Genomic DNA, 12,032 nt, shown 5'->3' on the forward strand with positions numbered 1-12,032 from the left:
TCTGTGTCTATGTCTCTCTCTCGGTCTGTATCTTGCTTTCTGGGTCCGTGTCTCACTTTCTTGGTCTGTCTGTGTGTCTTTTTTTTTGGTCTGTGTCAGTCTCTTGCTATCTTCATCTGTGTCCATGTCTCCCTTTCATGGCCTGTGTGCGTGTCTCCCTTTCTTGGTCTGTGTCTCTCTTTCTTTGTCTGTCTGTATGTCCCTATTTCTTAGTGTATCCATCTTTCTCACCTTGTTGTTCTCCTCCTGGACCTTGGTCTTAGCCTCAGTCACTTTGCACTCCAGTTTGCTCCTCTGTTGCTCCATATCCTGCAGTCTGTGCTGGGCGCCAAGTGTATGTCGTTCCAGTTCTTTTATACTGCTGTTCTCTTGCTCTAGGTCCACTTGCATGCCCTGTACGTACACACACACACACACACACACACACACACACACACACACACACACACACACACACACACACACACACCTTTCTATGTACAAATGCAAGCTCAGAAGAAAAATACAGAACTTTGCTAGAATAGAATACCAGAATTTTACCAATGGTTCCAGGTGTGTGGTTTTGTTGCGAGCTCAAGATTTTATCAACTGGCACTTTATCTGTACTTGAGGTTAAGGAAGCAGAAGTGCACACACACTAACAAACACAGACCGACACAAATGCCACTGGAACATACGTAAGAGCCCCTATACGAGGTGGTCTCAAAAAGTTTCGAGGCTAATAGCGATAACTGGTGCTATTCTGAACTTTTTGATATCAGCTTGCATCTGTTTGGGTTTTGGGTCATGGTAGTTCTTGTAAAGTGTAGAGGAAAATGCTGCTATAGTAGTGTAGATAATGCTGATTGCTGTTAAAAAATAAATCATTTCGTTCAGTCTGAGCCTTACATGAATTTCGCTGTTCTTCTGACGAAGGGTCTCCTCCTTCTGCCTGATCTCCTGCTCAATGATGCGCTTCTCGCTGTTCAAAAAGACAGTCGCTACTTAAGTAGTTTTTACTGCAGAATAAACTGAAAAAAACCACAGGACCTACGTAAAGCTGTAAGAGCACATGACTAACAATTCTAAATTAAAAACAATCTATTCAATTACATCATTTTCAACTACATTGCACCTATTACACAAATTGCTGAGCTGACTGAAAAATGGCTACACCCACCTTATGTGGTTATATTAAAATCACTCTACTTAGCTTTAGCTTATCCTGTAGAATTAGAACACACGTTTATTTATATACATCTCTAGTATCGCAGCTGTCACCAGGACACAGGTGAACAACGAATAAACAGAAGCACATGCAAATTTACCATGGTGCTGAAAGTGTCTCACCTCTGAAGCTGTGCTACTTTCTGGCTAACATCGTCGAGCTCTTTGTTTCCTGTCAACTCCACAGGCACCACTGTGTTAATAACCTCCTAAAAAAAAAGAAAGAAAGGACAACTGAGCAAAACACAGATGTTCAAATCAATGCACAAAATAAAAACCATAGTATAACGGGTTGTAGTGCGTGCAAGTAACCACTAGATGTCAGTACTACATTTTATAAAAAGGTAAAAAACCACTTTACTCTGGACATGACGGAAAGTCCAGTCATTTCAAAACCGACCGATGAGGAGATTTCTGATGAGATTGCCTGAGAATAAATAAATAAATAAAGAAAGAAAGAAAGAAATAAAGAAAGAAAGAAAGAAAGAAAGAAAGAAAGAAAGAAAGAAAGAAAGAAAGAAAGAAAGAAAGAAAGAAAGAAAGAAAGAAAGAAAGAAAGAAAGAAAGAAAGAAAAGAAAGAAAGAAAAGAAAGAAAAAAAGGAAAGAGAAAATTAATTAAAACTTTTGAAGAACCGAAACTGTTTCATAAAACCTCTCACCTCTTTAACCATGAAAAGAAAGTACTGATTCTATGCATGACATGTGCATATTAAAAACACACCTCCAATGCATACAAAGTGCATAAATAAATGCATGCAATTAAATGCATGCATTTTCATGTAATAATTGCACACGTAGCATTGAGTTCGGATACAAAATTATACAAAAGTAAGCCAAAAATTTAAAATTCTTCACAACAATTGAATCTCTCTCCTTGAAGTTCTTGACGAGCCAATAAAATGTTGAATTTACAGTAGTTGCAATCTTACTAGCAGCCTTTTTTGTGCAAAGCAATGCTGACTGCACGTGTTTCTTTACAGGTTATTACGGTTAACAGAGAACGAACAGTACAATGATTTCAAGCACCATCCTCCTTTTAAAGCTTCCAGTCTGTCATTCTAACTCCATCCTTGTCCTCGTCAACACTCTGACCTCTGTTAACGAGAGAATCACTGACATGATGTCAGCTGGTCTTTTTGTGGCAGGGCTGAAATGCATTGAAACGGTTTTTCCAATTGAGATCAAGTTCATTTTCATGGCAAAAATGGACTTTGCAATGAATTGCAATTTATCAGATCACTCCATAAAATTCTGAAAATATTAAGGCAGCAGACTTCGTGAAAATGTATGTGTCATTCTCCAAACTTTTGGCCATTGCTGTACTTTACCCAGCCTCTAGAGGGCATTAAAATAAAGTGTCACATTGTCCACCATACAGTACGTGCACTTCAGTGGCTCAGACATCACCTTGAGGAACCTGAAACTGCCAGTTTTTCTTTCACCCAAGCATGAATACCTACAGTCATGCTTATCTTTGGCAGATGAGAGCAGACACCTTAAGTTAAAGTGTACACAGTTCAGTATAAACTCACGGTAGAAGCAGCAGAGAACCTCTCTGAAGGAGGAATCATATCGGGGTTCAGACTCTTTGGGGGTTCAACACCTTTGACTGCCTGCTGAATGAGGTGCATGGCCAGACAGAACTGCTCTTTAGTCAATAAGCCAACACTTTTGGTGTCTGCCAGTGACCTAAAAAAAAACAAAGGAGAGCAAAAAAATACCCCAGGAATTAGTGACAGCTGTGACAGATGTTATAATTCTCCTTGCAGGTCACAATGTTACATAGGTTCTGGTGTGATTACTTCAAAACTATATCTGCCATTAATATTGATGTTTGCCCTGGTGTAGTAATTATTAAGGTGCCATTAGATTTATCACGGTGCAACACAAAGCAGTTCGATATTTTGGCCTTCACATCTTTGATAACCAGGTACAGGCTTTCGATTTTTTGGAAATCCCCAAGACTACTAACTATAACTCATTGGCTTAAAGACAATTATAAAAAGTACGATATTTTATTTGAAGTAATCCTGGAAAATGTACCAGTAGATGGCGACCATTTCTTGTGTACTTTAGTTCTTGTCAGCGTCCACCCCCTGACTAAACCCTGTTCATTTTATTTTTCAATATTATTATTTCATTTTTTTTTTTTATTTTAACTTCTGTAATGGGAATGTTATAGTACCATGTTATTTTCTCTTGTTTTCTAATAGGTTTTTCAAGTTTTGTTTTGGTAGAGGAGGTTATATAGTTGTGAGTGTATATTAAAAAAAAATAAAATAAAATAAAAAAAATTAATCTGTTAGATTAAATGATGTTTCAAAAATGAAACGTTACAGAAATGAATGATATTTCATGCCTTTTTCTTTTGTTTTAAATATTGGATGGTTGGGGAACATTTTTTCTTGGATGTTCCACAATATGAAATGTAACTATACAGAAATGTATAAAAAGTACAATGCACTGTATAATTTTTGGATAAATAAACTCGAGTAATAAAACAGTTCAGACTGTGTTTTTATCAGGGGGAACAGCTCCAGGGTGGTAACACTAACAGATACACACACCACCCTACTGTTGATTATTTTCCTATAGCATACCCCATCGAGCTTTAATCCTTACATGACCAAGTAAGACTGAATGTGAGAAAAAATCCAGCATGTGTCATCATCTTTACCAGATGTGGGCCAGGACACTCTGGGGCAGTCCGGAGTTAATAAAGATGTCCTTGACTTCACCTCCTCCGACCATGCTGTCGAAGTCAGAGTCGGCTAACTCGAAAATTTCCTCATACTGCTCCCTGTCGTCCTGAGGTACCACCCAGTTTGTCGAAACAGGCTACCAAAACACACACACAAAAAGAACACATCGATTTCCATATTCAGTTCACACACATATAGAATTATTACATATCATTAAAAGTTCAAACATCTAAACTAAACCCATAAATGGAATTTTTTTTTACTTTGACACAACACTTATAAACAGGTTCAACAGAAAATTCCAGAAAAGGAAAACACTCTTAGTGTGGCAATACACACATGGTATGTCATGATGACATGAACACAATAGTAATGGGGTATCAGGCCATGCTGAGAATGCTGAGGAACCAGTTTTGCTTGCACAGATTCAAAGCTAAGACAGCACATACAGGTTTATAAAAAATAAACTCTTGAGAAAAAAAAAAAAAAAAAAAAGAGATCCTAAATAAGGGCCACTTTGGATAGTCAAACTAATTAGCGAGACTTGGATGCAATTTGCTGTGAGGTTTACAAGTTCAGGTTTATGTCGTTCCTTTTTAAACAAGTTAATACTTGAGGAAACATCTGACTTGCCATAAAACACAGACATAAACTTAATCCAAAAGGCACTGTAAACGTTTCTGCAGGTTTTGGGCCGACATCTGATACAGTGTTCTGACTGGGTGGGAATGTTTGCCTTCTCTGGGTGGTAACGTTTGTATAACAATCGAACTGCCATTTATTAGCTCCTTTAAAGCCCCATTGTTTATTTTACAACCATAGAATCATTTCTACGCCACATGTCTTATCGGTCCCGTCACGTTTAAGGGTATATTCAGGCATTTTTGGAAAACGCTGGCTAGAGGTAGACGTTTTGAAACCCAAAATTCAAACAAATATCGCCCCTCCCTATAGCGTGCCTACGCAAGAACGCCCGAGTGCTAGTTAAACAGTGGGAGCTTCCTGAATGAGCGGTCTCATTGTCCTTATTGTCTGATTGGTGCTGGTTTACGTTTTTTGTTTAATGGTTTTATGGGGCTTGGGGTGGAACAGGTTTGGAGCTGCCATAATTTCAACAAATATTACAAAAGATGTTCTGAGTATTAAGTATTTGGAGCACCTAGCAAAAGCTCATGAAATAAACTATAAATTGTGTTGTATTAACCTCTGGTATGAGATATTTTTTTTTATCTTTTAATTTTACTTGACTGGATTTTAAATCTAAAGAAAATGTGTGTGTTTTACCTGCTGTGGTGCTGGGCTAGGACTAGGGCTTGGGCTCAAGCTCCTGAAGGAGTTTGAGGGTGATAAATTGGAAGCAATGGTCAGAGGGCTCTTGGACAGAGGTGTTGTAGGCCGAAGGTTCTCCTTCAGGAGGAAAGGACTGGAGGGTAGAACAGGCACAGAGCCAGCCAGAGCAACTGCACTCTTCTTCCACTTGGATTGCGGAATCAGGGATGGCGGTAAAATTGAAGGAACGGTTTCTTTCTCTCGGGCTCGGTATACCAAATGCATAGCCTTGAACAGAGAAGAAAACGAGCTCTCAGTGAATCACCACAAGCACTAAATATGCCCTTTTGTCCTCATACATATTGTTTTTAATTGATGATTAACGTTATACAGACTCTGTTTATACCATAAACCTTGCAACTCAGGACCTGGTTTACAAAACAGATTATAAATGCACACTGATTTATTTTCTTCGCATTGCTATTTTTTTCTACATATTACACAGTTTATAACCCAATGACATAATAATAATAAATGCAAGTCTTCAACTCACCACAGCAAACTCTTCTTTATCCAAATGTCCATCCTTGTCAATGTCACTGAGATCCCAAATCTGACAAAATAATAAAAATATGCAAAGAATATTCTCAATAAACAACATAACCTCTAGAAATATTTGTATACTTTTATTGTACTATAATGCATAATATCAATAAAGTAGTAGTCAACCGTAATAAACTATTTATAGTTTGCTGCTAAAATGCTGAATTCTGTTTTATCTGACAAATGCTGGCTACAAAGTTTAAATTAATTCCCTCATTAAAATAATTGATTGTTTCTACAATATCAGCTTATTCAGACAGTTTGGCTGGCAGACTTGCTTATTATCGTCTAAGACCAATAATAATTGTTTATTTTTATTTTTTTTGGAAAGAAACACTTGCGAAACCAGGAATCGTGGTAGGATTTTTTGTTTGTTTGTTCAAAAACAGCTTATGTCGTTTATTATTGATTTATAAATGCAAATGTGGTATGAGAGGAATAAAACCCTTCAGGTTGTGCTGTTTTAGGAAAATATCACAACTGTAGCTATGATCATTTTCATAAAACAGCAGGGCTTGTTGTAACATAACTTGTTTGTAACGTACCTTCCCAAGCACATCAAGTGGCAGGTTCGAATTGATGAGAACTGGTTTTACTTTATCTCCTGACAGAAGTCCATTGATGGGTAAGAGACTCTCAAATATGCCGTCATACTTAGCTTTTTCTTCAAACTACAGTTTAGGATAGATAGATATAGAGAGGGAGGGAGGGAGGGAGGGAGAGCCAGCACATGCTTAGGACAAAATGAGGACCGTGTAAATTACAGCAACAAATATTTAGTGAGTTAGGTGATTATCAAACACCACAAGTAGCAAATGTGTTTGTTTGTTTTTTTTAGTGAAAATCTTAATAACTTTGCATTTGTAAACGTTATCATCCAAATAGTTTGTAATATTCTATTGAGAAACATGGGGGCGGGGTCAAAACTTTTTCACACAATGCTATAATGTAGCACATTAAAAAAAAAAAAAAAAAAAAAAAAAAAGGCCTCCACCAGTGAGAGGAATGCACAGCAATGAATCAATGATTTTACATTTATCTGAGATTTTATGTATATATTCTCACTTTCACTGTCCATGTAGAGTCGCTGGATGAAGTCAATATTAAAGAAGGGCTCCCTGTGTCTCTCTACAAACATACCAACAAAAAATAGAATAAAAATCATTCACTTTATATACAAGTTAGTTTTAGATTTTAGATTTTCTTTTTGTAATTCAGCTTCAATACCAAAATATACAGTGACATTCTTCATCACAATCGTTAAAACGTCCTTACAAATTTAGGAGCAGGTATTGATAAGGTCTGGTTCAAGCTGGCCTGACTGACATCGCCACCATTCTGCGCTGAAGCTACAAGCCTTAGTGCAACAAAGAAACCCTACAGAGCGAGAAAAAGACGGACCAAAAACAGACATCAGTACAGAAACTGTACACACACATTACTCAGGATGAAATAATATACAACTAACACATTTACCCGCTTGTCCAAGTAGCCCTTTCCCTCCGGGTCTGACAAATCCCAGATCTGAAATAATAATATAGGAGAAAATTATAATCTTAATATGTTACCAATTACAAAAATAAAACAGGAAATAAATAACAAAAAACACACATCAAGGCATACTGCTACAAGAACATTCACATTACAGCAGTTACAAACAGTCGTCTCTTCACCAGCTGCTCTTTTCTTTTCACTCAAAGTAAAATTAACAAAAAAAAAAGGTCAGTGAGAAAATTCCATGTTATATAATGATTCCTTATAGAAAAGACGTAAATCGTTACTCTAGAAACGATAAAGTATTAAATGAGACCGTTAATATAAACCTGTGATTTGCCCGTAAATCAATCCAATCAGAAAGGACATTTCATTAACACTGTGGAATGCATTTGTAACAGAACATATCTCCATTAGTTTTGGGGGTGCAGAGCTATGGCTTACCTTGCCCAGAGTGCTGTCTGAAAGTCCTGACCTCTTCAAAAACTGTGCTGCTTCAGCTGCACCAACTTTACCCAAGTTCCCTGGGTCCACCTGCACCAACGAATACATACAACAAAGTAACAATAACATTCGCACTAATACATTCAACACATCCTATCGTGAAAGACGTCTCTGTGTACTCCTCCTGCGGCCATCCTTATCGCTTATTTGTGTTTCTTTACTTATTATTAACAGCTTAACGATATACCTAATATCTCCACTGATTACAAATGATGAGGAAAACATTGCCTGCTGTGTATTTTATACACACAGAACGTCAAATCTAATGTTCAGCTTGTGCATAATGAACATGAGAGGTGGCCAGGAAAAACTATTCACATGTTGAAATTCTGACATATCCCTCATAAACACTGCTTCATTTACTGTAGAAAAAAGAAAGTAAACAATCCTAATTTGAATGACATGCTGTTCTTCGAAACGTGAAGAAATCTCATGCAGTCTCCTCCCCTTTATCTGGTGTATCCACACTGTATATACGCTACCCAGCTGTTAGTCACTAGCTGTGTCAGTGATCAGATCAACTGTCTCGATAACCCATCTCTTGTGGATACTGAAGGTCCTACTGCCGTTCTGAAACCTACAGGCTTTCTGAAACTAAAAATATTTCACTTCTGTATGTTTTTCAAACACATTCATTTCTGGTAATTGAAACCCTGGTTACTCCCGAAAGTGAAAATGGAGAAAATGTTTTCAAGAAAGAAAGACCCCAAAAAATGTAATTCTTTTCATTTTCAGTTGTTTAACTGACTTGACAGGTTCCCCAGGAATGTGCACAATACCACGTTACCTGTCTGTAGAAGGTTTCGTATGCAGGATTTCCATTTGATATCTACAGAAATAACATAGGATAGCATACAGTGAAAGAGAAAGATCAGCAAATCAATATTTAAAGACAGTAAAGATAAACCAAGATAATAATAAGAAGAAAAGATAAGTAAATCAGTCATGAAGGCTACGTGGTTCTGATCGCAAGGTTGTGAGGTCAAGCCATGGCACCACCAAAAGCAAGGACGTTAACCTTTCAACAGAGGTGTTATCTCAGCGGGTAAGACTTTGGATTGGAAGGTCACAAGTTCAAATTCTGGCGCCACCAAGCTTAGCCCTTAACCCCCAACTGCTCAGTTGTAAGTCAAATGCCATAAACTTTAAGATTTTCCAAAAAGATCATCTGCATTATGATTCTGCAGCTAAGAACTGCTGTGCCCATCCTAAAGGCTTATACTTATCACAACTTTATTCTTTGACTATATTGTGTATGGTAATGTGGTCTTCTTCTATCTCCCGTTTGGGGTCACCACAGCGGATCATCCATCTCTAAAACATCCTGTCTTTCAGCTGCATGTCTTCTCTCAACACATCCATAACCCTCCTCCCAGGTCTTCTTATTTTCCTTTATCCTGGCAGCTCCATTCTCAGCATTCCTCTACAGATATAACCCATGTCCCTCCTCTACACATGACCAACCCGTCTCAATCGAGCCTGTCTCACCTTGTCTACAAAACGTCCTACCTGCACAGTCCCTCTAATAATCTCCTGTCTAATCCTGTTCATCCTCAACACTCCCACTGAAAATCTCAGCATCTTCAAGTGTTCCACCTCGAGCTCCACCTTCTGTCTTTTAGTCAATGCCATGGTCTCTAAAACCATACAACATCGCAGGTCTCACCTTCTCAGTCTTTTAGGTCTCAGTCTTTTTCTCTCATCACTCCTGCCACACTCCTCCACCCTGCCTGCACTCTTTTCTTTACTTCTCCAACACATTCTCCATTACTTTGCACAGTCGACCCCAGATGTTTAAACTATGGATACGTGTTAATCGTGTATAACTGTGGAAGACAATAAATGTATAATCTCTGTCTCTCAAAAGAAAATTTCCTTATCTCTTTTCTGCACATTTCACTTTTCAACAGCCTCTACACAATCTCTTTACTGCTATAGACTTTATATTTATTCTCTCTACATGTTATATACATATTATATATGCTGTACATATAATTACATATTTATCTATACTTGCAATTTGCACAATTGCTACTATTTGCACTTCTGGTAGATGCATTTCATTGCTGTGTATGCAATGACAATAAAGTTGAATCTATCTATCTATCTATCTATCTATCTATCTATCTATCTATCTATCTATCTATCTATCTATCTATCTAGCCATCCATCCATCCATCCATCCATCCATCCATCCCCTTAATGATGTCTCAGGGACTTTTTCCATGATTTGCTCACCTCTGGCTTTAACCATATCCCTATTGTTCAACTGCATTAAAGTAAATATTCTTCTTCTTCTTCGGTTTCAGGGGGTTAAAAGTATGTGAAGATGTTAAAATTAGACCTCTCTTCTTGTTCAATCCCCACAATACCATGCTATGGGTAGAAAATACAGAATAAGCCTATAGACGAGTTGTTTATGTAACACACACAGACTCCTGTCAAAGTTAAAGCAGACACAGATGGGGGTTTTGTCGACCCCCCAGACAAAGACAAATAGGTCGCAAAACAAACCTGGAATATAAAAATATATATATAATTCCAGGTGAAATGTTAAAATAAACGTACGCGTTTTCCTGTCACAGTTCGAGTCTCTCAGTCGGTTTGCGTTAGCTTTCATTAGCCTCATCTTTTCGCCAACAAAAACAATAGAAACTTCATTTCACGCATTTACAAAGCAGTCCTTATAAATGTGTGCCGTGTCTAGCGGGCTTAAGGGTGTGCAAAAGTCGTCGTGAAGTTTTCAATAACAATAAAATAAAAAAAAACTTTGAAAGGTTGAGTTACCTGAGTCAGTGACATGAGCGCCGCCATGTTTCCGGCTTCTGCCTGCCGCTCGTGCACTGCTCCACTTCTCCACCTCGTGCACGCGCGTTAACAATTTACATATTCCATTTTAATAAAATGCATAGTTTTTTTTTCTGCTAGTGATCAATATCTGAGATTCCTTCAAACTTTATAAATATAAACATTAACTCGTTGTTATTTAAGAATACTTTCGTTGAATGATTGAGCATCAGTAAGTTATAATGGTTTTTTATACACTCTTTTTCTTTTTAAATCTACCTTTCTTTGTCCAAACCTATTTTTATAATGAATGCACATAACATTTAAACAAAAAGTATTACAAAATGCAGTTTACAATGTATTATTTCACATGTATTATTGATATAATAATTTTTAAAGTATACACAAGATGCATTGTGTGTCATATAAAAACTTGGAAAAACTTTAATTTGCATTATTAACTCATTTGAAGTATATACTTATTATATATTTAAGCTGCATGTGCATAAATATGTCCAACCCCTTTACCCAGATCAAGAACCAAAAGGTCACATGACCAACCAGAAGTTTTATAGGTTTCTATAAGTTTATCTAAAAGTTTGCAACATAAATGATTTCAGAGTGAAAAAAAGGAAGAAAGATGTTTAGAGAGAGAGATGAACTTTTAGAACAATTACTTGGGATAATGAATTTCTGAAAACTTTATATGATAAATATCTTGTGATTATAAATTACATTTATTATTCTCTCTATTTTGTTCTTAGGGTTGAAAACTGTAATTAATATATATATAAATTTTTTTTTTTTTTTTTTTTTTTACTCTAATGTGTAGTAATAAGGAAGGAAGATTGTGTAATTGATGCAGATTTTTCTTAACTGTACCATGACAAGCTTTCTATCACAGTCCAGCCATGGAGCCCTATTGTATTCTTTCAGCTGAAAATTATTCATAGTCAAACTTTTCGAATATTTGAGGCATCTAAAACTAAAATCCTTAAAAACATAACCAAAACTGGATTCGTTTTTGGTGAGTTCTATATTTTACTTGAAATGTCTCCATCTTGTGTCAAGGGTTGGTAGTAAAAACTATTGTACAGTAGTAATTCATAGTATTTGCATAATGCAAAACAGTGACATTATTCAAGTAGTAATTCAAAAATGGGAACGCACAAGGATCTGAGCAACTTGTTCCAAATTGTGATGGACGACTGGGTCAGAAGCTTCTCCAGGTCTTGTTGTTATGTAGTGTTTAGTACCTACCAAAAGTGGTCCAATGAAGAATAACCGAGGAACATGGGATGGAGTCCTAAGCAGCCAATGATCATTAATGTGCAGGTTGAGCTAAGGTTAGCCCATCTGCTACTGTAAAAAAAACGCCTAAAAAGTTCATGTTGGCTTTGATTAAAAAAAAAATTAAAAAAGGTGTCATAACAGTGCATTAAAGCTTGCTGTGGGAGTGTGCATAA

The 12,032-nt window shown here is 36.9% G+C and overlaps 1 protein-coding gene across 3 annotated transcripts in view; it reads right to left on the reverse strand.

Annotated features, from left to right (window-relative positions):
• The window catches only part of eps15l1b (epidermal growth factor receptor pathway substrate 15-like 1b), a 28,948-nt gene extending 18,296 nt beyond the window's left edge, over positions 1-10,652 (reverse strand). For all 3 annotated transcript variants that reach the window (XM_083525354.1, XM_083525352.1, XM_083525353.1), the window contains exons 1-15: positions 10,567-10,652; positions 8,567-8,608; positions 7,720-7,809; positions 7,258-7,305; positions 7,057-7,158; positions 6,847-6,909; positions 6,327-6,452; positions 5,732-5,791; positions 5,194-5,466; positions 3,885-4,045; positions 2,740-2,896; positions 1,568-1,633; positions 1,330-1,415; positions 889-961; positions 232-393 (exon numbers count right to left, since the gene is read on the reverse strand). In XM_083525354.1, coding sequence (XP_083381480.1) covers positions 232-393; positions 889-961; positions 1,330-1,415; positions 1,568-1,633; positions 2,740-2,896; positions 3,885-4,045; positions 5,194-5,466; positions 5,732-5,791; positions 6,327-6,452; positions 6,847-6,909; positions 7,057-7,158; positions 7,258-7,305; positions 7,720-7,809; positions 8,567-8,608; positions 10,567-10,593 — 1,536 coding nt within the window. In that variant the 5' untranslated portion in view covers positions 10,594-10,652. The remainder of the gene's footprint in view (positions 1-231; positions 394-888; positions 962-1,329; positions 1,416-1,567; positions 1,634-2,739; positions 2,897-3,884; positions 4,046-5,193; positions 5,467-5,731; positions 5,792-6,326; positions 6,453-6,846; positions 6,910-7,056; positions 7,159-7,257; positions 7,306-7,719; positions 7,810-8,566; positions 8,609-10,566) is intronic.
• Between the last annotated feature and the right edge of the window lie 1,380 nt (positions 10,653-12,032).

This window comes from Silurus aristotelis (genome assembly GCF_946808225.1).
Source record: "Silurus aristotelis genome assembly, chromosome: 22".
Classification (NCBI taxonomy): Eukaryota; Metazoa; Chordata; class Actinopteri; order Siluriformes; family Siluridae; genus Silurus; species Silurus aristotelis.